Source organism: Sorex fumeus, unplaced genomic scaffold, assembly GCF_029834395.1.
Source record: "Sorex fumeus unplaced genomic scaffold, SorFum_2.1 ptg000043l, whole genome shotgun sequence".
NCBI lineage: Eukaryota > Metazoa > Chordata > Mammalia > Eulipotyphla > Soricidae > Sorex > Sorex fumeus.
In genome coordinates this window covers 5,467,742-5,489,395 of record NW_026606100.1, presented here as the reverse complement: position 1 = coordinate 5,489,395, position 21,654 = coordinate 5,467,742, and the positions used below count along the sequence as shown (strand labels likewise).

Here is a 21,654-nt window from a genome sequence, read left to right as displayed (position 1 = left end):
TCCGCTGCAAGCCCCGTAGGCGCGAGGCCCCGCCCGTCCGCACCACGGCGTTGGTGCTCACTTCACCTGCGCTGCCCTTGGTTCCAGCCGCCCTCTCCCTCCTCAGGGCCGGGCTCAGCCTGCTGTTCCTAGGGACCACGGGAAGGCGGGAACTCCAGGTCCGTCCTGCACAGACCCTGCTGTGGTGCTCGGCGCCCCCTGGCGGCAGGGGTCGGCAGTGGCTCTCCGGAGTCAGGCTGACTTTTCCGAACCAGCCTCCCTCCCTGCCGCTGCCATTGGACTTGGTGCTGGGAGCTAGTGAGGGGGAGGAGGTGGGTGGGAGGGGCCCGGGGAAGCCCCGGAGAGGGTGCGTGACTGACTTTGGGGCCTGCGGTAGGAGAGCTGGGGGCAGGCAGCCAGGCAGGGCGGGATAGGGGGTGCTCTTCCAGGCCCCAGTCCTACCCTGCAGGGCAGAGACCGGGGTGTAGGGCCGCTCCAGAGGGCCAGTCTAGACATGGGGGTCAGGCTGTGCTTGTCCCCCCACCCAGCCCCCACCCTGGGAGCCTGGAGCCCTGGCTGGTGGGGCCTCCCCTGAAAGACTGCCCAGGGCTGCTGTGGCCCAGTCACACCTCCTTGTGCCCCTCGGGGGTCAGGGGCAGCGCAGGGAGACTGCTGTTCAGTGCCTGCTGTTTGCGACTTAAAAACAGAAGAGAAAACACTGATGAAAAGCATTAAAGACAAAACCAAAAGACAACTGTATTGGCAAATATTTGAATTTTTGTAAGAAAACTTAAAAATTAAAAAAATCAACAAAGGAACTTTTGTGTCATGTGCCTGCCTCTGTTCTCTTGCTGGAACTGTCGGCTCCTCCCTCTTTGGGTGGGGACAGGGGTGTCCCTGGGGATCGTCACTGGGGTCCAGTGTAGACTCAGCAGGGACCAGGTCCCCTTTCTAAAGAACAGGCTCATTCCCTGAGTCCTGGGGGTCCTTGGACCCCAGATGAGATCCTAGGGCACCTCTGAGGTGGTCAGAACCCCAGCTACTGTAGAGGGGCCTGGGGTGGGGGGCCGGTATGGGGCTTGGGGGGCAGCTCTGCTTCATCACTGCCAGTTAGATAACTGGTGCAGGCTCCACGGCTGAGGCAAACCCACACCCACCGCGGGATACAGGACAGAGGACTGGTCGCCTGCCTCCTGCCAGAAGCCCAGAGGACCAGGCCCTGGGGAGTCCAGTCTCAGCTTCCCCACTGCTGCTCTGCTTTCCCCAGAAGCTGTCCAGCCTACACATATCCCTGCAGAACTGAAGCCTATGCTGTGGGCCTGGCCACCAGAGCAGCCCGGCTACCCCACTGCTGGGAGTAGCACCAGGGTAGCCAGGGAGAGCACCAGGGTGGCCAAGTCGAGGGGACCGGAGGAAAGGGACAGCCCCGTGGTCAGAAACAAACGCATGAGGATGTCATATCTAAATGTTTGTCTTTAACTTCCATTTTTATTATTTTGCATCCAGGATATTAGTAAAGAAACTGCATTCCCTTATTTAAAAAGGTGAGAAAAGTCAGCAGTATGTGGGGAGCTGGTCCCACACTCAGGAAACCCCTCAGGATGAGCTGTACACCCCAGTTCCCAGCCATGCACCCCACATCTGCTGTGTCTGTAGGGACCTGAGCCCCGGGCTCTGCGGGACCCACGGGTGGCACCGCCTGCCTGATGCAGTGCTGACCGCAGGTCCTGCCCGCTGGTGCTGCATGGGAGCGGGTGCATTTGGGCTGGGCAGTGTATGCAGAGGCTGAGTGCAGGCAGTTGGGGACCATGGACCTCAAGCGTGCCGTACCAAGGTTAGGGGGCGGCCCACGGTATCCTCCAGAGCCAGAGAGCACCCCCCCCTTCAAGCCGGGGGGGTGGGTGGGACAGCCCCAGGGAGTGGGCGGTCAGGACCGCACTGGGCTGTCCGGGCCCTTATAGACGACCTTCTCCAGGCCGTCCACCACCTGCGAGTACTCCAGGAACGAGGTAAAGTGAGTGCACTCAAAGCGGCTGTTCCCACGCACGTAGGCCAGGAAGTCCGGGGATCCTGGGAAGATGACATTGTCAGCCAGCACCACCGTCCCCTTCCGTAACAAACCACACTCCTGCAAGGGACAGGAAGGCGAAGGGGAGTCGCGGTCAGGGGTGCCACGGCTGGCGGCTGGTGGCTCCGTACCTTGGCATGCCTGGCCCTCGGCTCAGTGCTGCCCCAGTCCCACACTACAGGAGCTGCGGAACCTGAGCTTGAGCCCCACCTCCACCCTCGGAGGAAGGGGTTGGTGCTGCATTGCTCTGTTTAGTTCCAGGTCCCCTTGTTTCTAGTGCGAGGTGGACTGAGGGTGTTCGCTCAGTGCCTCTAGACGAGTGAAGCAGACGACCAGTGCAGAGGGTTGGGACGGGGGGGGGGGGGGGTGGGTAGTTAGGCACAATGTCAACTCAAGGTCAGTGGACACCTTGGTCACCAGGGCCAGGAGCATGTGACTCCTCCAGGAGAGATGTGGGTGCTGGGGTGCTCCCTAGAAGGGGAATCGTCCTTGACCAGATGACCCTGCAGGGCTAAGGGAGGGGAGGGTTGGGGAGGGGAGACCGCTGTAGCCTCAAGCCTGTCCGCCAGTGGTCTCTGCACAGACAAACTCAAGCAAGTGACGAAGAAGATCAGTCAGCAACCAGCCTGATTCACAGGCCTGGGCTCCAGTGCAGAGGAAGGAGCTGCCAGGAGGGGGCAGAGGCCCACTGGGGGGACCTGGGCAAGCCCGGCAGGGGGTGCGGTGAGGTAGTTGGTGGGCAGCCTCCTGTCTGAATGGAGCTTTTTTTTTTTTTTTAACATAATGATAAAGTGTAAGAGTACAAGAAATCTCACACATTGAAAATAAAAACAGGGACTGGAGAAACGTACAATTGGGTACGGTGTTTGTCTTGCACACAGCCAACCCAGGTTTGATCCCTGGCATCCCATATGGTCCCCTGTGCACCGCCAGAAGTGATCCCTGAATGCTGAGCCAGGAGTAACCCCTGAGCACCGCTGGGTCTGGCCTCCACAATAAAACAAAAAAAGTGCTCCCGGGTGTCACACTGCCAGGAGGAATGGAGTCCTCCAGGCGTGACCCAGTATAGAGGCTGAGGGGCCAGGGGGAGCCGCTGTCTTGTATGTGGCTGCCCAGGATATATCTGTCCCCCAGGACAGAGCTGGGAGTAGCCCTAGGGCACTGTCGGACAACACCAAAAAGAAGAATACAGAGGCTGAGCCATATACGGCCCCAGGCCTGGGGTCACTTCCTGCCTGTGGCCGTGGGGGGGCGCGGTGGGAGAGGGGAGCCCCTCCAGCCAGAAGCGTGGGAAACAGCTGTGTGTCCAGCACTCCCAAGTGAGAACGGAAAGTACCACCATGAATCATGGAGTGTTTTCACTAAACAAGAAAAGGAACTTCCTGGCTAAAAACCAAGAAGAGCAGGCAGCCCAGAGGGTGCCCGGCCCAGGGCCTGCGGCACAGTGAGATGCCCCTCCGAAGGGCTCCTCCTGGGCCAGCTTCACAAGGCCACTGGCCACTGGTGGCACAGCCTGAGACACTCAGGGGAGACCGAAGGAGGAAGGACAGGAAGCAACTGCGGTCGCCTTTGGAGGTGCTCGGACCCATCATCCTAGTAGGTCACACAGGGGCAGAGAGAAAGCCTGGTCGGCCTGGCCTAGACCCCACAGGCCTCCGGGTGGAAGAAACCCCGGCCCTCGGCCCAGAGAATCCCGGCCAGAAGCCCAGTCTGTCTCGTAGGGAGGAACGGTTATTAGTAGAGCCGACAGGCAGGAGCGTGGGCTGGTTTAGGCTGTGCTCAATGACCTGTCGCCGCCTCTCCTCCAAGACACGGATCTCATTCTTCATTGGATTCCTGGCTCAATTTATTTCGGGGGTTGGGGTGGAGGTGAGGGTGGGGAGCCTGGGGGTGCTTACTCCTGATTCTGTGCTCAGGGATCACTCCTGGCAGGGCTCAGAGGACCATGGAGTATGGGGGGTCAAAACTGGGTCGGCTGGCGCAAAGCTAGTATTTTACCCACTGTACTAGCTCCCTGGTCGCTCAGTGTCTGGCTTTTATCTGACAAAGGAGGTGGAAGTGACCATGTGTGGCTTGAGTGATGACGAGGTGGTACAAGCTCTGGCCTGTGTCTGTCTGTCTGTGCCTCTGGTTCTGGGGAAAGTCTGCCACCATGTGGCGAGGACCTAAAAGCAGCCTGTGGAGAGGCCTGTGGCTACAGACCGAGGCCTTCTCGCAGCACCCACCCGAAGCTGAAAGCCACCTTCCGGCCAGCCCCTTGGCCCCGGTCCTGCATCCTGGCCTGGCAGCCAGGGGCCCCTGGCACCAGCTGCAGAGCGCACAGGGAGAGTGCACTGCCGCCGCTCCCGGGCCACGACTCTTGTCTTCTGAGATAATTACCAGCTCTGAGCACACAGCACTGAGAAAACTATTAGTTTCCTAGTTACTAAATGGCAATATTTGCTGCTTTTCTATAAATGTCAGCCCTGGTAATTATCTCTGTCTCTCTCTCTGTCTCTCTGTCTCTCTCTCTCTCTCTCACACCCAAAGAAAGCTGCTGAAAATTCATCCCTCCCTGCTGGGTCAGCAGCCTGACCTCTGCCCTCTCCCTGGGGGTGGGCCTCTCACAGCCGCCTCGCTCCTGGCCTCTGGGGCTCAGCCTGTTTGACTTCCAGCTCCCAAACCCCCTCCCCACTCCACTCCAGGCAGGGGCTCAGGCTTTTTGGGGGCCTGGGGGGTATTGATCTGCATTAACCCACCCTCTGCACTCTTCCACCAGTGATCTTTCTGGAACACAGGTCTGAGCCCACCCTCCGTGGCATAAAGTCCCCTTCCTGGTATTTCAGGCCCCTGGTGCTGGGCCCTTGGCCAGTGGCCCCACACCCTGTCCTTCCACAACCCCCAGGCCCAGCTGTCCGGCCTTCTGCACCAGCAGCACGTCCTCCAGATGAGAGGCCCTGCCTGGCCTCCAGCAAGTTGGAGCAGTTGCGGCTGCTCCCCACCCCTCGCCCCAACCCACAGTCCCGCTGCGCTTGGCAGTGTCCACTCTGAGGGGAGTGAGCACAGGATGCACTGTGTGGGCCAGCCCTACACTGGCCATCAGGCAGAGCGGTCATGGGGGGGGGCACAGTGTCCCGAGTCCCCAGGGGAGCCAAGGAGCTTCTCAGAATCTTCTGGGGCACCTGGGATGTGCCCAGCTGGGACCCACACTGAGCGCCACACATGCCGGCTGCTTCCTGGCCCTTTGCAGTGCCTCAAGCCTCATCCCCATGGTGATGAGAACTAAGGAGTGGGGTGCAGAGGGGTGCACAAGGCACTTCCTGGGGAAGTTAGGCAAGACAGTCTTTGCAGCACAAGGGAAACGGGCATGTCCCCACCTTCCTTTCCCTTCAGGCCTGGGAGTCTGGGTCCTGCCGTGGTGGGGTCAAACCCTCTGTACAGAATCCCCTCCTCCCTCACCCAGACCTGGGGTCCCCTTACCCCAAATCAGGGACTCCAGTTACCCTTCCATGTTTCCTGTTCTCAGCAGGCCAACACCCTCCCCTCAGCCCCCACCCCCGCCGGGGCACACTTAGGCCCTCAGCCCTGTGTGGGCCTCAGGCCTTCTTGGGCAGCTCTGGGCTCACCTCCAGGAGCAGCAGGTCTGGCAGGTACCGATCCTTCCAGTGGTCAATGAAGACCATGTCCAGCGTGTCCACACCATGCTTCTTCTTCAGCTGCGGGATGATGTCCTGGGATGCCCCCAGAATCACAGTGACCTGCAGGAAGGCTCCGTGAGTGGTCACGCCCAGTTGGGGGAAGAGCCTGCCTGTCAGTACCACCACAGCTCCCCGACCAAGGGGGTGTCCAGGCCCGGACAGAGACCCTGGCAGCAAGCTTAGGGGATGGTGGCCAGGGCCCTCCCCTCCCGCCTCTCCCCCAGCCTCTCTCTGGGGGGCGGGTGCCACACCCTGTCCTGTACACCGGCGAATTCCACCATCTGCTGGGTGATGGCAGCGTAGTCAGGGTTGAATTCGATGGTGAGCAGCCGGGCGCCGGGGGGCAGCAGGCGGGCCATCCGCACAGCCGAGTAGCCGCAGTAGGCTCCCAGCTCCAGCAACACGGAGGGACGCTGCTCCCGCAACACCTCGTCCACGATCTCGCCTGTGGGGGTCGGGCTGAGAGTCAGGGGGGCAGCCCCCACCCGGCTCCGGACACTGCTGGCCCCTCCTCCACCATCCCTGGCTGGCCCCAGCTCGCCTGCACCCAGGGCACCCATGTGAAGCCCTCAGGGTCTGGACAGGGAGTGTCCGTCCCATCAAGGCATGAGCCTGTGCCCAGTGCAAACTCCAGAGGTCAGGAGCTAGGCATGCGAGGCACGCTGCAGTCTAAGTCACATGCCCTCACCCTCCAGAGGCTCCAGGAACCAACTATCAGCCGTGCCACAGCACCCAGCTCTGCAGAATCGGACAGGGCGGGGTGTCGGAGCACTGTTGGCTGAGTTGGTCTGCAGCAGGTAACTGGCCGCCTTCCCAGCCTCCCTGGCCCCTGAGGGCAGCAGCCAGACCCAGGTCCCCTCCTGCGCCACCTACCTTTCTTGTCGCCCACATTCATGGACCACTCCTTCTGGTAGCAGTAGAAGTCGATGGCCTCGATCACGCTCTGGGCGTCCCCGGCCACCGCGTGCTGCAGCACGTGACGCAGGATCCGCTGCTCCTTGCTGCTGCCCATGAGCAGGTTGGAGATGCGCTGCAGGACCTGCTCGTGCCAGTACATGTACAGCAAGTTCCAAAGCCTCGGGAAGAGCAGGGGCACGAGCAGCGCCAGGCCAAGCAAGAGGGCAGCCAGCGGCAGCAGGGAAGCCTCCAGCATCTGGGAGGGGCGACAGGGGGGCACTGGGCTCAGGGACTGGCTCCTGCTGCTACCTCTCTGCCTCCCTCCCACTCAGCTCTGCTTGCTCCAGCTGTCAGCACTGGGCAGCCCAGACGGGAGCTGGGCAGCAGGGACACCGCAACACACAGACCCACAGCCGCTCTGCTCGGGGACAGTCAGAGCGCTGGGGCCCTCCGCCAGGAAGTCAAGTTCACCCCCGGCACCATGGGCGAGGGTCTCACTCCAGCAGTCAGGGCAGCACGGTGGCAGGGCACGTGGGCCCCAGTCAGACAGGCCGGGCCCCAGCCCCCTGGACAGCGAAACACAGCAGGCTTCAAGTTCAGGGCGGGCTCCTACTTTCAGGCCTTGCTCAAAAAACAAAGGAAACAGTGAAAAAGGGGCATGGGGAGCACCTGGTTCTCCATGGCCAGGACCCTCCCTCCCCCCCACACACACTGAGGCTGGGGCTGGTGGTCACTCAGGGTCACTCACTGGAACCCCAGGCAGCAGACAGGTCTCTGGGCTTACTGAGTGGGAAAAGAGGGGGAGCAGGCTGGCAGAGGGGCACAGCGGGGGGACCTGTCAAGGCCAACCCAGGGCACTGAACCCCAGTGTCTGAAACCTTGAGGAGGAGGGACCGGACGGTGGTGGGCAGGCTGAGGCTGCGGGTTGGGGGAGCAAGCACTGGCCTTGCAGGTGGCATCAGCAGCATGGACACGGCAGAGTGCACACGAGGGGCCGCCCGCACCCCTGCTCCCTGCCTTGCCCCCAAAGGTGACGGAATCTTAGATGCAGTGCAAAGCACAGGCAACCAAAGAAAACCAAACACATTCAAGGTCCAGAGCGATAGCACAGTGGGTAGGGTGTTTGCGTGGCATGCATCCGACCCAGGTTCGATCCCCGGTATCCCATGTGGTCCCCTGAGCACCACCAGGAGTACTTCCTGAGTGCACAGCCAAGAATAAGCCCTGAGCATTGCCAGGTGTGATGCCCAAAGAAAATAAATAAGCACATTTAATTTCATTAAAATGAAAAACTTGGGCGGGAGAGATAATATGGTGGGAGAGGCACATGCTCTACATATGACTGACCCCAGTTCAATCCTTGATACGCCCCCCAGCCTCGCTAGAAGTGATTTCAGAGCACAGAGTCAGGAGTAAGCCCTGAGCACCAATGGGTGTGCGCCACCCCCCTCCCCAAGGAAAAAAAATGGGCAAAGGACTTGAACAGAGTTTCTTCAAGGAGACACAAACGGTCAGTAAGCACAGTGTGCTTCATGACGAAGAAATGCGAGTCTAAAGCAAATCATTTCATACCCACCGGGGTGGCTATTATTGAAACCCAGCAAACAGGGTCAGAGAACATGCCTCCATTGTATGAGGCCACGGGTTTGATCCCTGGCACCTAAAAATTGATGATGATAACAACATGGAAATAACAAATGAAAATAATAGAACAATGACAGAAGAATAATAATACATTATAAGATAATAAACAAGAAGAATAAAACTAATAATAATAATATTGTTGAGGATGTGGAGAAACTGGAACTCTTGCTCACTGCTAATGCGGAACTTTGTAGTGAATGGGGAGCCTGCCTTGCCAGCATGAGGCCATGGGTTTAGTCCCCAGTGTCACCTCATGCACTGCTGGTGGGAATGTCACCTGGTTCAGCCCCTTTGGAAAGCAATATGAAGATCTCTACCAAAAACCAGGAATAGAAGCCCCATATAATCCAGTGATATTCTTCCAAACACAAACGCATTAATTAGAAAGAATATATGCACACCTGTGCTCAGTGCTGCACTAGTACAACAGCAAGGTATAGAAACAACCCAAATGCCCAACTATAGATGAATGGATCAAGAAACTGTGGTACAGAATGGGAGACTAACACCCAAGAACAGTAGAGATAAGTACCAGGAGGGTTACTCCACAGCTTAGAAGCCGGCCTCCTATGCTGGGAGAAAAGGCAGCTCAGATAGAGAAGGGACCACCAAGTAAAGGCTGCTAGGAGGACCCGCTTGGGATGGGAGATGTGGACTGAAAGTAGACCACAGAATGAACATGATGGCCACTTAATACCTCTACTGCAAACCACAACACCCAAAAGGAGAGACAGAACAAAAGGGAATGCTCTGGCAGGGAAGGGTGGAGGGGACGGGGTGGGGGTGTTGGGAGGGATACTGGGACCATTGGTGGTGGAAAATGGGCACTGGTGAAGGGATGGGTACTCGACCATTGTATGACTGAAACACAAGCACGAAAGTTTGTAAGTCTGTAACTATACCCCACGGTGATTCACTAATAAAAAAATTTTAAAAAAAGGAAAGAAAAAGAAACTGTGGTACAGGGGCCAGAGTGATAGTACAGTGGGTAGGGCGTTTGCCTTGTATGTGGCTGACTCAGGTTCAATCCCCAGCATTTCATATGGTCTCCCAAGCACCTCCAGGAGTAACTCCTGAGTGCAGAGCCAGGAGTAATCCCTGAGCATCGCTGGGTGTGACCCATAAAGCAAAATAAAAAAAAAATGAAACTGTGGTAAAGACACACAATGGAATACTAGGCAGCTCTAAGAATCACATCGGACTGGAATGATGGCACAGCTGGTAGGGCACTTGCCTTAGCACGCAGCTGACCAGGTTTAATCCCCTGCATCCCATATGGTTCTGCAAGTCCCACTAGGAGTGATTCCTGAGTGCAGAGGCAGGAATAACCCCTGTGCACCACCAGATATGATTCCCAAACAGTAACAACGAAACAAAAAAACCCCAAAGAACAACTCATACCATTTCTCATGACATGGATGGAACTAGGGTATGTCATGCTGAATTAAGTTAGTCAGAAGGAAAGGGAAAGATATAGAAGGATCTCTCTGGGACTTAAAAGATATGCAGCAAGGTAGCAACAGAGGGTCAAAGGCAACGCAACAGGAGAATTGATCCACACAAGTTGAAGTTGGTGGGAAGGAGGAGTTGAAAGGCAGAAATGGGGCTGAGAGATAGTACAGTGGGTAGGGCGTTTGCTTTGCACTTGGCTGATCTGAGTTCAATCCCTGGCATCCCAAGTACTGCCAGGAGTAATTCCTGAGTGTAGCAGAGACAGGAGTAAGTCCTGAATACTGCTGGGTGTAACCCAAAAAAGTCACACAACACACACACACACACACACACACACACACAAAGAAAGGTAGGAGTGTTGGGGTCCTTGGGGGAAGAAGTTGGGTACACTGTTGATGAATGTGTTGTTAGAATTATATGATGAAAAGCCATCATGAACTGTATTGTAAATTATAGAACCTCAATAAATTAAAAACATTTTTAAAAAAGGAAAGAAAAAGTTCTGAAAATAGTGAAAATGATGACACAATCATGTGATGTATTTGTTTTTGGGTTTTGGGCCACACCCAGTTGTGCGCAGGGTTTACAGGAATTATTCCTGGTGGTCCTGGGGGACCATATGGGATGCCAGAGATCAAACCAGGCCAATCGCAGGCAAGGCAAGCACCCTATTCACTGGACTATCTCTCTGGTCCTCCTAAGTTGTTCTCTCTCTCTCTCTCTCTCTCTCTCTCTCTCTCTCTCTCTCTTTAGGGGGGCACACCCAGTGGTGCTCAGGGCCTATTCTTGGCTCTGTGCTCAATGATCACTCCTAAGTAGCTCGGGGGATCCTACGGGGTGCAGGGGATTGCAACCGGGTCAGCCGCGTGCCAGGCAAGTGCCTTACTTGTTGTACTATTGCTCCAGCTCTCAAATGTTAAGTTTTGATTTATGTATACTTCTTAATAAAAAAAGGTCAAATGGAAAACAAATGAAGCCAGCCAATCCTGCTTTCAGCCTTCCTAGTTCCAAAAAGGGAACAGTACATGCCATTCTCTGCTTGGGAGCAGGGGCTGGAGGAGAGCTTTGGCGTCACACTCCCCCAGGGCAAAAAGGCATCCGGAGGGCCTCTGGGCTGCTGCCGTCAACCTCCAGGCTCGGTAGCACAGTCCCCCTCTACCAGCCAGGGACAGGGCCTTCCTATCCCGGCATCTGCCCGCCACAGCCCCACAGCACGTGCAATGCGTGCATCGACCCGTCACAGACCCCACACACCAGCCCCAAGCCCCCACCCCCAGGAGCCCGAGTGCATCCTGTTCCCTCCAGCTCCTTCCGAAGCCGCCTCGCTGGGCTTATCTCTTGTGCAGTGCAGCCAGATAGTTGGTCCTGTTTGGCAGCTCATTAGTATTTCTCACATTGACATGTACATTCATCTTTATTCAAAGGAAATGTCTTTCTTTCTTTCTTTCTTTCTTTCTTTCTTTGGATTTTTGGGTCACACCTGGCGATGCACAGGGTCTACTCCTGGTTCTGCACTCAGGAATTACCCCTGGGGACCATATGAGATGTTGGGAATCGAACCCTGGTTGGCCAAGTGCAAGGCAAACGCCCTACCTGCTGTGTATTGCTCCAGCTTTCCTTCCTTCCTTCCTTCCTTCCTTCCTTCCTTCCTTCCTTCCTTCCTTCCTTCCCTCCTTTTCCTTCCTCTCTTTTCTTCTTTCCTCTTTCTTTCCTCTTTTTCTTTCTTTCCCTCCCTCCCTCTTTCCTTCCTTCCTCCCTTTATCTCTTTCTTCCTCTCTCCTTCCCTTCCTTTCTTTTCTTTACTTCTTTTTTTTGTTTGGGGGTCACAACTGCTGGTTGTTCAGGATTTACACCTGGCTCAGGGATCACTCTTGGCGGACTCGGGGGTCCATTTGGGGTGCCAGGGCTAGCCCCATGCAACGCAAGTACCTCTCCGGCCTCAAGGCAGTGTAAATATTTTCATATCTACATTGCAAATAAGCCTCAAGAATGACACGCTAAATTCCTTAAGGGGCCAGCGATGATGAAAGGGCTTGCTCTGCAAGCGTGGGACTGTGAGTTTGATTCCCAGGGCTGCCCGCATGCATGCAGTGTGCTCCTGACATCTACTGTCCCGATCAGGGGTGTGTGTGTGTGTGTGTGTGTGTGTTTATGTGCAAACAAAAAAGACATTACAAGCACTGCTGCCAGCCCCCCCCCACCCCCACAGACACACACATGCACATCAGAAGAGCAACTAAAGAGTACATCTCAGTGCCTGGGGGCTCACCCTTCACTGCTGGCAGGTTTGGGGGGACCATGTGGTGCTGTGAACCAAACCCGGGTCTCCTGCAAGAAGAACACGTGCTCCAGCCTGTCACACTATCTCAACATCTGAGACCTAAGTTTGAACCTGAGCATGACACGCCCTCCCCACCTCCAATCCCCCAGCGCCACACTGCTGGAGCAGCCCTGGTGGTCCCCAGCAGCAAGGGGCCAAGCAGCTCTGCATCCTTGGGCCCTAAGCACTGAACAGCTCGGCCAGATTGGCTGAGAAGTACAGTGAGTGATGCCTGGAGCCCCTGAACACTGCTTGGGAGGGCCCCTCTACGATAAAAGTGTGATACATGTACAAAACTCTGAAACCTCAGGAGCACGGCTCCAGGAGCACAACCAAGTGAACAAGTACCACAAACCTGAAGTGGGGCTCCCAAGGGGGATCAGGACTGGGGATGGGGACCCCCGATCACACACACTCAAGTTATCACAGCATCAACCACCATGGGAAGGCAGGGCAACATTCTTTCAAAAGATAAACTCGGCACCTTTAGATCCATTTCAATTCCCATAAAAGAGAGGCCAGGAAGATGGCACAGAGGGCGAGGGCATCTGTCTTGCGTGCTCAATCCCTGGCACCATATGTGGCTCTGTGAACACTGCCATGTGTGGCCCCCCAAATCCAAAAGTAAGCAAAATCAATCAGTCAAGTTCGTGTGTGAAAGGGAATAGTGCAGGCCCTTTGTGGAGATCTGGAGCTGCTACTGCTGCCACCTCAGTCTGAAGTCTCTGTGGTCTCGCCCGCACTCCTGGAAGCCCACGGAGGAAAAGGACCCTAGTGACTGAGGGGCAGTGCAAAGTCCTTCAACCTGGAGCACCAGGGCTCTGAGCTGAGGGCAGCCTGAGAGCACAGAGAACTCTCAGCAGAAGCAGGCAGGCCAGCGTGGCCTCCTGGGGAAAGGATGAGTCCAGGAGTCCTTTGTAGGGGTCACAGGGCCAGGAATGCCTCTGGGGTGAGCATCCGGGAAGGAAGGGGGTGCTGGCCATCCACCCTGCAGACCAAGAAAGCTGGAAGTGTCTGGTCAGCACAGATTCTGCAAGCCACGCCCAGCAGTTGTCCAGTTCCAGCCCTGCCCCTGGGGCTGAACATGACAGAGGCCTGGTTCCACTGCGCTGCAGAGGCTCCTTGGGACATGTGGGGGTTGGCGATGCATCTTGATGGACAGACTCTCTGAAGCTGGGGCAGAGGTCAGACTTTTTCTGGAAGGTTTCTCCTAATCTGGAAATCCTTACTGGCACCTGGGAGGCCTCTTCCCTCGCCAGCCCCCTCTCTCTTTCAATTAAATTTTCTTCCTTCCAAGTGCTTGTTTAGCTAGCCATTGCACACTACAGGGGCACAACAAATATTTATCTGCTTCATCCACCCATCAGCATTTTTTCCTGATAACACCAACTAACCAAGGATGTTACTTGTTGTCAGGCTCTACCTGGTATTGCTCAGGTCTTGCCTCTGTGTTCAGGGATCCCTGCGGGTGGGGACAGGGGGACCTGGGGTTGAACTCAGATAGGCTGCATGCAAGCCTTCCCTATTTCTCCAGTCATAAGGCCTTTTTTTTTCTCTTTGGGGTCACACCTAGCAATGCACAGGGGTTACACCTGGCTCATGCACTCAGGAATTACGCCTGGTGGTGCTCGGGGGACCATATGAGATGCTGGGAATTGAACCCCGGTCTGGCATGTGCAAGGCAAATGCCCTACCCGCTGTGCTATCACTCCAATCCTAGCCTTTTTTTTTTTAAATGTATTTTTAATTTATTCACTGTGTTTACAAAGCTGTTGATAACAGTTTCTGGCATTCAATGTTCCAACTCCAAACCCATCACCAGAGTCAGCATTCCTACCCCCCACCCCCCAGCAAATCTTTGTCTATCGGACCCTGCTCCTTCCACAGGTGCTTCTTTGCCAACTGCCACTAGCGACCTGCACTCCTGCTGACTCTATCACGCTAACCCTGTCCCCTCCTGTTTGGGCTGCTGCGATTTTTAAAGGAGAATTTGGAGCCTCTATGGATTCCACTGAAAACTAAAGTTAGCCTCAATGTTACTCCTCTGAGACCTCATGGCTTCCGCCCTCCAGTGTCCTCTCAACCATCCCTTTCAACCTCCTACCTCAGCACCCCTACACATCTCCCCTTCCCATCTCTGGAACTTTGGGACCCTGACACACTAAGGATTTCAAGGTCTCAAGGTGACCATCTGAAGCCAGGAAAAGGGGGGACGAGTGGGGGAAGGAGCAAATTGAAGCATTTAGCTCACATTTTCCTAAGGTTATATGGGGTGGGGGTGGGGAGAATCTTAAAGACCCCCTGCTCAAACTGGAGAAAACCTTTGCTCTTCCACTGCACCCCGGATCTAGAAGCACAACTTGGATGAAAGTATAAAACGGAGCAAAGACACAGCCCAAACCTTGTAAACTAGTGAGCTTCATATGTCACTGTAATTAGGCCTGACACAAAGCTAAAATGTTTAAATGAAAGTCCTAAAATCTCTATTTGCATCTGTATATTTATGAAACATGAAACATACAATAAAACATGGTATATAAACTATCATAAGCATATTTCCCTACTTCCAGAAGGTATTACCAAATTGACGTATAAAAATCCTTAATGGAGTTTCATCCTAATCTGTTTAGAGAGAAGTGTTTATATAAATTAAATCTTCCTAAAACTCTAGAAATATAAAAAAACAAATCGGTGTTTTCTAAGTCCATGCAATTTGGGTAAATCTCTGGTAAATAAGACTAGTTTAAAACTATTGCCTAGGGGTCAGAGAGAGAGCACAGTGGGTATGCCAGTTTGCTGGCATAGGCTCACCCAGGTTTGATCCCTGGCTTCCATATGGTCCTCTGAGCACCTCTAGGAGTGATGCCTGAGTGCAGAGCCAGGATTAAGTCCTGAGCACAGCTAGGGGTGGCCCCCAAAACAAACAAACAAAAAATAAATAAAACTGTTGTCTTAATGAAACAGGTAAACCTTCAGAGTTGTCCATATTAAACATAATTTTCTTGTTTGCCTTTAGGTGAACTTGGCAGTGCTCAGAGGGTACTCCCGGCAGTGCTCAGGGATGGAACCTATGCTTCCTGCATGCAGAGCCAGGGCTTCAGCCCAATGAACTATCTCACAGCCTGCAGAGAGGTTTCTCAAATGAGCTTAAACATCAATAGCAGACTGATGCCCAAACTGGAGTTTGGTTTCTCTTTTTTGTTGTTTGTTTGGGGGCCATATCCAGTGCTCAGGGATCGATCCTGGTGGGGTGTTGGGGACCACGTGCAGTGTCTGGTGAGTAAGGCACTATATGCAAAGCTACATGCAAAGTAAGTGCCTTAACCTCTATACTATGTCTAGGGCACTAAAGGCTCGTTTTTTTTTTGTTTTTGTTTTTTTTTGACTTTTTGGTTCACACCCGGCAATGCACAGGGGTTACTTCTGGTTCTGCACTCTGGAATTATTACTGTCGGTGCTTGAGGGACCATAAGGGATGCTGGGGGTTGAACCCAGGTCAGCTGACTGTTCCCTAGAGTTTGCTTTACCCTTTGTTAAAACAAAATTCCTTAGATTACCAGTGTGCTTTTATTATTTTTTCTTGGGGGGGGGTTGCCCTTCCCAAAAGCAGTGGTCAGGAGGTGTGAGGCCCCTCCTGACCATTCTCATCTCACAGAACCAGCAGTTCAATACAAAGGTCCAAGGATTCGGTGCTTCTGAGATTTTGCGATGCCAGGGATGACCTGGGCAATCCCAGTGATACCCAGGACCATCCAGTAATGCTTGAGGGCCTCCAGGGCTGCACCTAGTGATGCTCAGAAGACCATGCAGGGCCATGTAGGATCATGCAGGGTCAGTCGCGTGCAGGGTCCTAATCCTGGTACTATCTCTCCAGTCTGATCTGCATTTTGTTTTGATTTTTCTTCATTTTTTCTTTCTTTTGTTTTAAATTCTGGGTCACACCTGGTGAAGCTCAGAGCTTACTCCTGCCTTCATCTCAGAGGAAATTCTCAGGGGAGCAGATGTGGTGCTAGGGATTGAACTCGGGCGGCCACAAATAAGGCAAGCACCTTGCCAGCTGCACTATTTCTTGGACCTGCTCATTTGTTGTTTTTGTTTGGACCACACCTATGATGCTCAGGGGTTTCTGCTGGCTCTGCACTCAGGAATTACTCCTGGCAGTGCTCGGAGGATCATATGGGATGCTGGGATCAAACCCGGGCCAGCTGCGTGCTGCTGTGCTATCGCTCCAGCCCCACAGAACCCACTCACTTTAAACCCCACTTGCGTAATCTTTTTGTCAAACTTATTTCTTATAGAATGCGAAAGCTCCATATAAAAATGTTGATCATACAAAGACTTCCACCAAACACCAAACTCAGAACTGCACTGCCTCTGAGGCATCTACTTCAGGCTGCCCAAGGATTCATTCCCAGGCTACACAGGGCCCCAACTCAGCCAGAGCAGATACAGAAGGTGAATTGCCATCCTTCAATCACCCAAAAGAATTAGGGATGGAATTCTCTAATTAGAGCTAGTAAGGTGAGTGCCGTGAAGGAGTGGGTGAAGGGAAAAGGAAAGAGAAAATGGGAAAATTTCTCCATCAGGCAATTTAGACCATCTCATGTGTCTGATGAAAAACAGGGGGAGCTGGGTTGGAGAAATAGTACAGTGGGTGGAGCGCTTGCCTGGCACGGGGCTGACCCGGGTTTGATTCCCGATACCCCATACATTTCCAGAGCACAGCCAGGGATAATCCCTGAGAGGAGAGCCAGGAGTAAGTGCTGAGCTCTATGGCCAAAAGCAAAACAAAGAGAGAGCTCAAACTGGCTCCAGCCAGTTGGTGGTGGAAGTTCAGTAGTACCTTGGTCTTATTTTACTTTACTTTATTTTTTTACTTAAAAAAATATTTATTTTTTATTGAATCACAGTGAGATACATAGTTACAAAGTTGTTCATGATTGGGTTACAGTCATATACTGTTCCAAGTCATATACTGTTCCAGTCATATACTCATTCCTTCACCAGTGTACATTTCCTGCCACAAATAGTTCTTATTTCACTTTTCTTCTCATTAAGCCCCAAATATATATTACCCGAATTCCTCGCTGCATAATCAGATGCTAATAACACATGCAATGTATGAGCAAGCATGCAGTCTGTATGAGCATATGCAACTACCCCTATTTGCCCAACCCCTAGTATCTTACTCCTTAAAAAGCCCTCACCCCCAAACCCAGCGACTACCTCGAGAACACCAGCATCCATGTTTCCTGGTTATATCCTTACCTCCCTTTATTATCTCCTTCATAAATCTCTACTATCTACACTCTTATCTTGGAATTCCTTCTCTGACAAAGACAAACAACAGAGGTCAGCAGGGACCCTGGCCTGACAACCCTTTATCCCTGCAACCCAGCAACCAGAAAGGAAGTAGAGGGCGTCAAATTGAGCAAAGTAGATCAGTTGGAGAGGGACAAAAGTCAGGAGAGTTCATTCATATATCGTATGTAAAGCAACAAGCAAGGAAATAGGCTACCTAATGCAAACAGACCAGAACTTTCACACTAGAACTGAAGTTCCCGAGGTGTGACCCTCATCTCCGGAGGAGGGGTGGGGGCTGGGAGCAAAGAGGGGGACGAGCGGGGGACACAGTACAGAGATGGAGGACTCTGGACACTTTGTTGGTGGTGAAGGGGCAATTAAGTTGCACCCAAAGCCTTGCCATCCACATGACTGTGACCCTGTTACCTCAGTAACTAAACAACCAGAAGAATGAGCTGTTCAGCCAGCACCCGTGGCCAGGAGCCCATCTCCAGCCCGAGAGCTTGGGGACGAACCCAGCCACAAGAGCCTGTTGGCCAACCCAGAAGGACAAACTCCCTAGTCTGCTTTTTATAAAATTTTGCTCCTCTGAGACTCTCAAGCTCTCTGCTGTCTCCACTCCTTACTCCCTCCTCCCTTTCTACCACCAAGGCACCTGAGCAAATCAGAACAAAGTTTAGCAGCTGCTGCTAACAGTGGCTACTGAGTAAAATCTGCCCTTCCTTTAGGATCGTCTGAATTAACCTGCGATATTCTTCCTCCCTGGGCCCTGCAGCTCCCCTTAGGGACCCGAAAGTGGGCAGGAGTGCTAGCACAGTGGGCAGGGTGTTTGCCTTACACACAGTTGAATTGGGTTCAACCCCCCGGCACTCCATGGGGTTCCCTGAGCCTGCCAGGAGTGATCCCTGAGTTCAAAGCCAGAAGCCCTGAGGACCACCAGATGCAGCCTCCCAACAAAACAAACCAACCAAACCAAAAAAGGACAGAGAAGTCCCTGGCTGTAAAAAAAAATGGCAGAAACGTTCCTCAGTCGGGCCATGTGACTACCCCTTTCTCCAGATTCTCAACGGGAGCTGAGATCACATCGCCCTGACCCAGTCTCACAGGGGTTTGCGTTCCAGCCTGGTGATCAGACAGCCAAAGTCTGGGCAAGTTAAATTAAAGCAACCACAGCGTGTATCTCTCAACTCACCACTTATTTGGGTCTTTGGCAGGGGCCTCAGAACTGCAGTTCAGGAAAAACAAGGCACAGTGAAGCACTAGAGCTGCGACCAGAGAGCTTCCCAGAGCAATAGGAGCTCTGACACCGCAAAGGAACCGTGAGCTTTCACTTCGCGACATTTATGCAAACGAAGCGTTCCTGCAGTACAGTTCTGATTGGTGGAAAGTTGACTCGCGGGGATTGGTCAGCTTTTCCTGGGCAGTCTTTGGCTCCCCTTTGGGAGTTAGAGAGCTTTAACGGGCATTCTAATTGTAGTATGCCGGGGCCTCTACACATCCCAGATAAAGCTTTTATTGGACTTCTGTTGGCTCCAGAGGGTTTTTTTTGGTTTGGTTTTCTTCTTATATCATTTGTGCGGTTCTAACCATTTTCCTGAAAGGGGAGAGAACCTTTATTGGGAGATAGGGGGGCCACACCCGACAACATACCCAGCTACTCACGGCTCTTTTTAATTTTTTTTCTGGGGGTTACTTCTGGCGCTGTTGTTATAACAGGGGGCTGTGGGGTGCTAGAGATTGACCCGGGGTTCCTGCGTTCTAAGTAACTAAACAATCAGAAGAAGGACTATTCACCCAGAATGCAAAGCCCTGTAGGAGGTCCCCTTGGATCGGAGTCCTCGAGCCAGGAGCAGCCCCGGTCTCAGGTCACCCTCCACTCCCAGCCTCTGCTCCCAGCCCCAAGCCACATCTTCCGGCAGCGAGATCTGGTCCTGGACCCGAGCCCAGCAGGTCAAAATCCTCCCGGGAGAAAAACAGGCATCCACTCTGGGCTCGGGACCCCCGCCCGGTTCCCCCGTGTCCGTCTCCGAGTCTTCTGCTTCCGCCCAGCCCAGCTGGACGCCCCGCACCCCCCTCCCCACCCCACCCCGCCCCCACCCCACCCCAACCACCCCACCCCGCCAATCGGGTCATCGCACCCAGCCGGCGCCGGGCTCCCCCGGCAGGGCAGGTGCCGCGGGCGCCTCGGCTCAGCTCGGCTCCCGCCCCCAGGCCCGCGGGCCTCGCTCCCGGGACTCACGCTCGGCGGGCGCAGGCAGCGCGGCGGGCAGCCCCGGCTCCCGCGAGGCCCCGGCGCGATGGCCGCTCTGAGCGCGGCGCTGCGGGGAGCGCGCGGCCGCTGCGGGGCGCGGCTGCGGGCGCTGGGCGCGGGGGCGCGGGCCGCGGCGACGGGCGCAGCAGGTAGGGCGGGGCGGCGCGGCGCGGCGCGGCGCGGGCTCCGGCGTGACCCCGGGGCGGCCGTGCCGACCGCGGGGGCTGCGTGGGGGAGGGGCCGGACGGCGCTGTCCGCGGGCCGTGGTGCGGCGGGGGCGGTCCCCGGGGTGACCCACGTGGAGGCGGGCGACCCCCTCACCCCAACACACGCACGCTCCGGGAACACCCGCTTTGGCTGCAACCGGAATTCCGCAGTTTTCAGCTGCGACCCTCGACCCCCTTTGTAGGTGAGGGGGTCCAGCCAGAGGTCGGGGCCTCCTGAGGTTTGGGGGAGCACCCCCAGCAAAGTTAGCAGTCGCATCCAGGACCCTAGCGGGCAGCTGCAGCAGGTGCTTTCTCTTATAAATGCAAGGGATCCGTGGTGGGCACTGGGGAGCCAGGGGGCGCTGAGTACACACGCTGGGTGGGGGTGTGTTTGGGGCTGGCCGGGGGACACAAGGCTCTCCTTCCTGGATGCAGCAAGGGCCACCGACCAAACCATAAGCGCCTGAGTTTAGGCCGGGCACTAAGCACTTGGCCTTGAGGAATGGTCTGTGCCTGTCAGGGCTGGCCACCGCGCACCCTCTCTGCCTAGGCAGCATGGCCGGTGCCTCCCTGGGCACAGTCTGCCCCGCAGTCCCTGAGTGAGGCCCAGGTGAAGGCTGACCGCGGCCGCAGTGGCGGTGTCCAAAGGTAAAGTCACAAGGCTGAGTGCAGCATGGCCTTGGGGCACTGAGTCTGTGGCTAGCCTTGCTGGGCAGGGGCGAAACCAGCTTCTGACATGGAAACGCAGGGCTGTTTCTAGGCGGCCCTGATTTTTGTTTGTGTCCAGTGGGAATTCAGAGGATTAAAGCATCTGGGCATTGGAGCCCACAGCCTGCTAGGTGGGAGTTCCATGCTCTGCCACCAGGAGCTTCCTGTGGCCAGCCTGACCCCTGCAGGTGCCTTGGAACAAGCCTTGTAGCCATGGGAGAGTTCCAGGTGGGCTTCAAGGAGGGGAAATCCTCAGTCAGAGCTGGTAGGGAGAGCACCCGGGGACACACAGCCGGCCCTGATTCCCAAGGCCAGTTTGAGTTTGAGTCATTTTTTTTTTATGTAGGATACTGCTGTTTATTCAGCCACTGATTAGGCTGATTGAATATTGCATGAACTCCACCTTACTTTTGAGTTTGAGTCATTTCAACCCCCTCAGCTTTTAATTTTTTAATGTGTCATCGTGAGGTACAGTTGCAGACTTACAGATTTTCAGTCATACAGTGATCGAGTACCCACCCCTCCACCAGTGCCCATTCTCCACCACCAATGTTCCCAGTATCCCGACTCCCCCCGACCCCAGCTTCTGAGAGCAAGAGGCCAGCTGTTCTGCCCAGGCTTCAAGGCCAATAATTCACTCCACCCCCTCCCAATAGACAATGACAGTGGCATGGGTGCCACCTGTTTCCCATCACCTGCCACCAGAAACCACTGTACTGGGGACAGCTACTCGGGGCTCCCTTGGGTGGCCATGGGCCAGGCACCGCATTCAAGCAGCAGCAACGAATGAAAGGATGCACCTTTGGGGATGCTGAGCCCTGGGCCCAGCTCAGTTTGCCTGGCCATGATGGCATCAGCTGAGTAACCAGGTTTGCCTCTGCGTAGCACCCACAGGGCTGAGCTCACTCTGCCTTCTTTAGGGGGCCTTTGGGGACCTTCTCAGCAGGCTACCTGAACCCTGCTACATATTTGTTTTTATAGGTTCTACTTTCAGCAGAGCTGGGGGTGGAGCTGCTTCTGGCCTTGCTTACCCAGGGTGCAGCACCTCTTGACTGGTAGTACTTAGGGGAGCCCAGGGCCATCTCCGGTGTTGCTTGGGGGTGTCATGCAGTGTCAGAGATCTAACTCAGCCTTGCATTCACTAGGCT

General features: G+C 54.7%; 2 protein-coding genes across 4 annotated transcripts in view; one reads left to right on the top strand and one right to left on the bottom strand.

The window, feature by feature from the left end:
• Nucleotides 1-1,431: 1,431 nt before the first annotated feature.
• On the bottom strand, nt 1,432-19,702 carry COMT (catechol-O-methyltransferase). Of its 2 annotated transcripts, none has more exons than XM_056120350.1 (5): nt 19,581-19,702; nt 6,598-6,877; nt 5,976-6,169; nt 5,653-5,784; nt 1,432-2,107 (listed from the first exon to the last, which is right to left on the bottom strand). In XM_056120350.1, exons 2-5 carry the CDS (start codon nt 6,875-6,877, stop codon nt 1,907-1,909), a joined length of 807 nt encoding a protein of 268 aa, XP_055976325.1. In that variant the 5' UTR covers nt 19,581-19,702; the 3' UTR covers nt 1,432-1,906. The 2 variants fall into 2 exon arrangements, with proteins under 2 accessions (XP_055976325.1, XP_055976324.1); XM_056120349.1 differs by lacking the exon at nt 19,581-19,702 and adding an exon at nt 18,534-18,664.
• TXNRD2 (thioredoxin reductase 2) overlaps nt 19,592-21,654 on the top strand; it is a 54,599-nt gene continuing 52,536 nt past the window's right edge. For both annotated transcript variants that reach the window (XM_056120346.1, XM_056120345.1), the window contains exon 1: nt 19,592-19,741. In XM_056120346.1, coding sequence (XP_055976321.1) covers nt 19,639-19,741 — 103 coding nt within the window. In that variant the 5' untranslated portion in view covers nt 19,592-19,638. The remainder of the gene's footprint in view (nt 19,742-21,654) is intronic.

Bases quoted from the DNA above. Each gene is read 5' to 3' on its own strand.
- COMT (XM_056120350.1), bottom strand. From the start codon at position 6,877: ATGCTGGAGGCTTCCCTGCTGCCGCTGGCTGCCCTCTTGCTTGGCCTG. The intron at 6,170-6,597 runs GTAGGTGGCGCA...CGACCCCCACAG, and splicing joins GAATGTGGGCGACAAGAAAG to GCGAGATCGTGGACGAGGTG. The intron at 5,785-5,975 runs GTGTGGCACCCG...GCCTTCCTGCAG, and splicing joins TCGCCGGTGTACAGGACAGG to GTCACTGTGATTCTGGGGGC.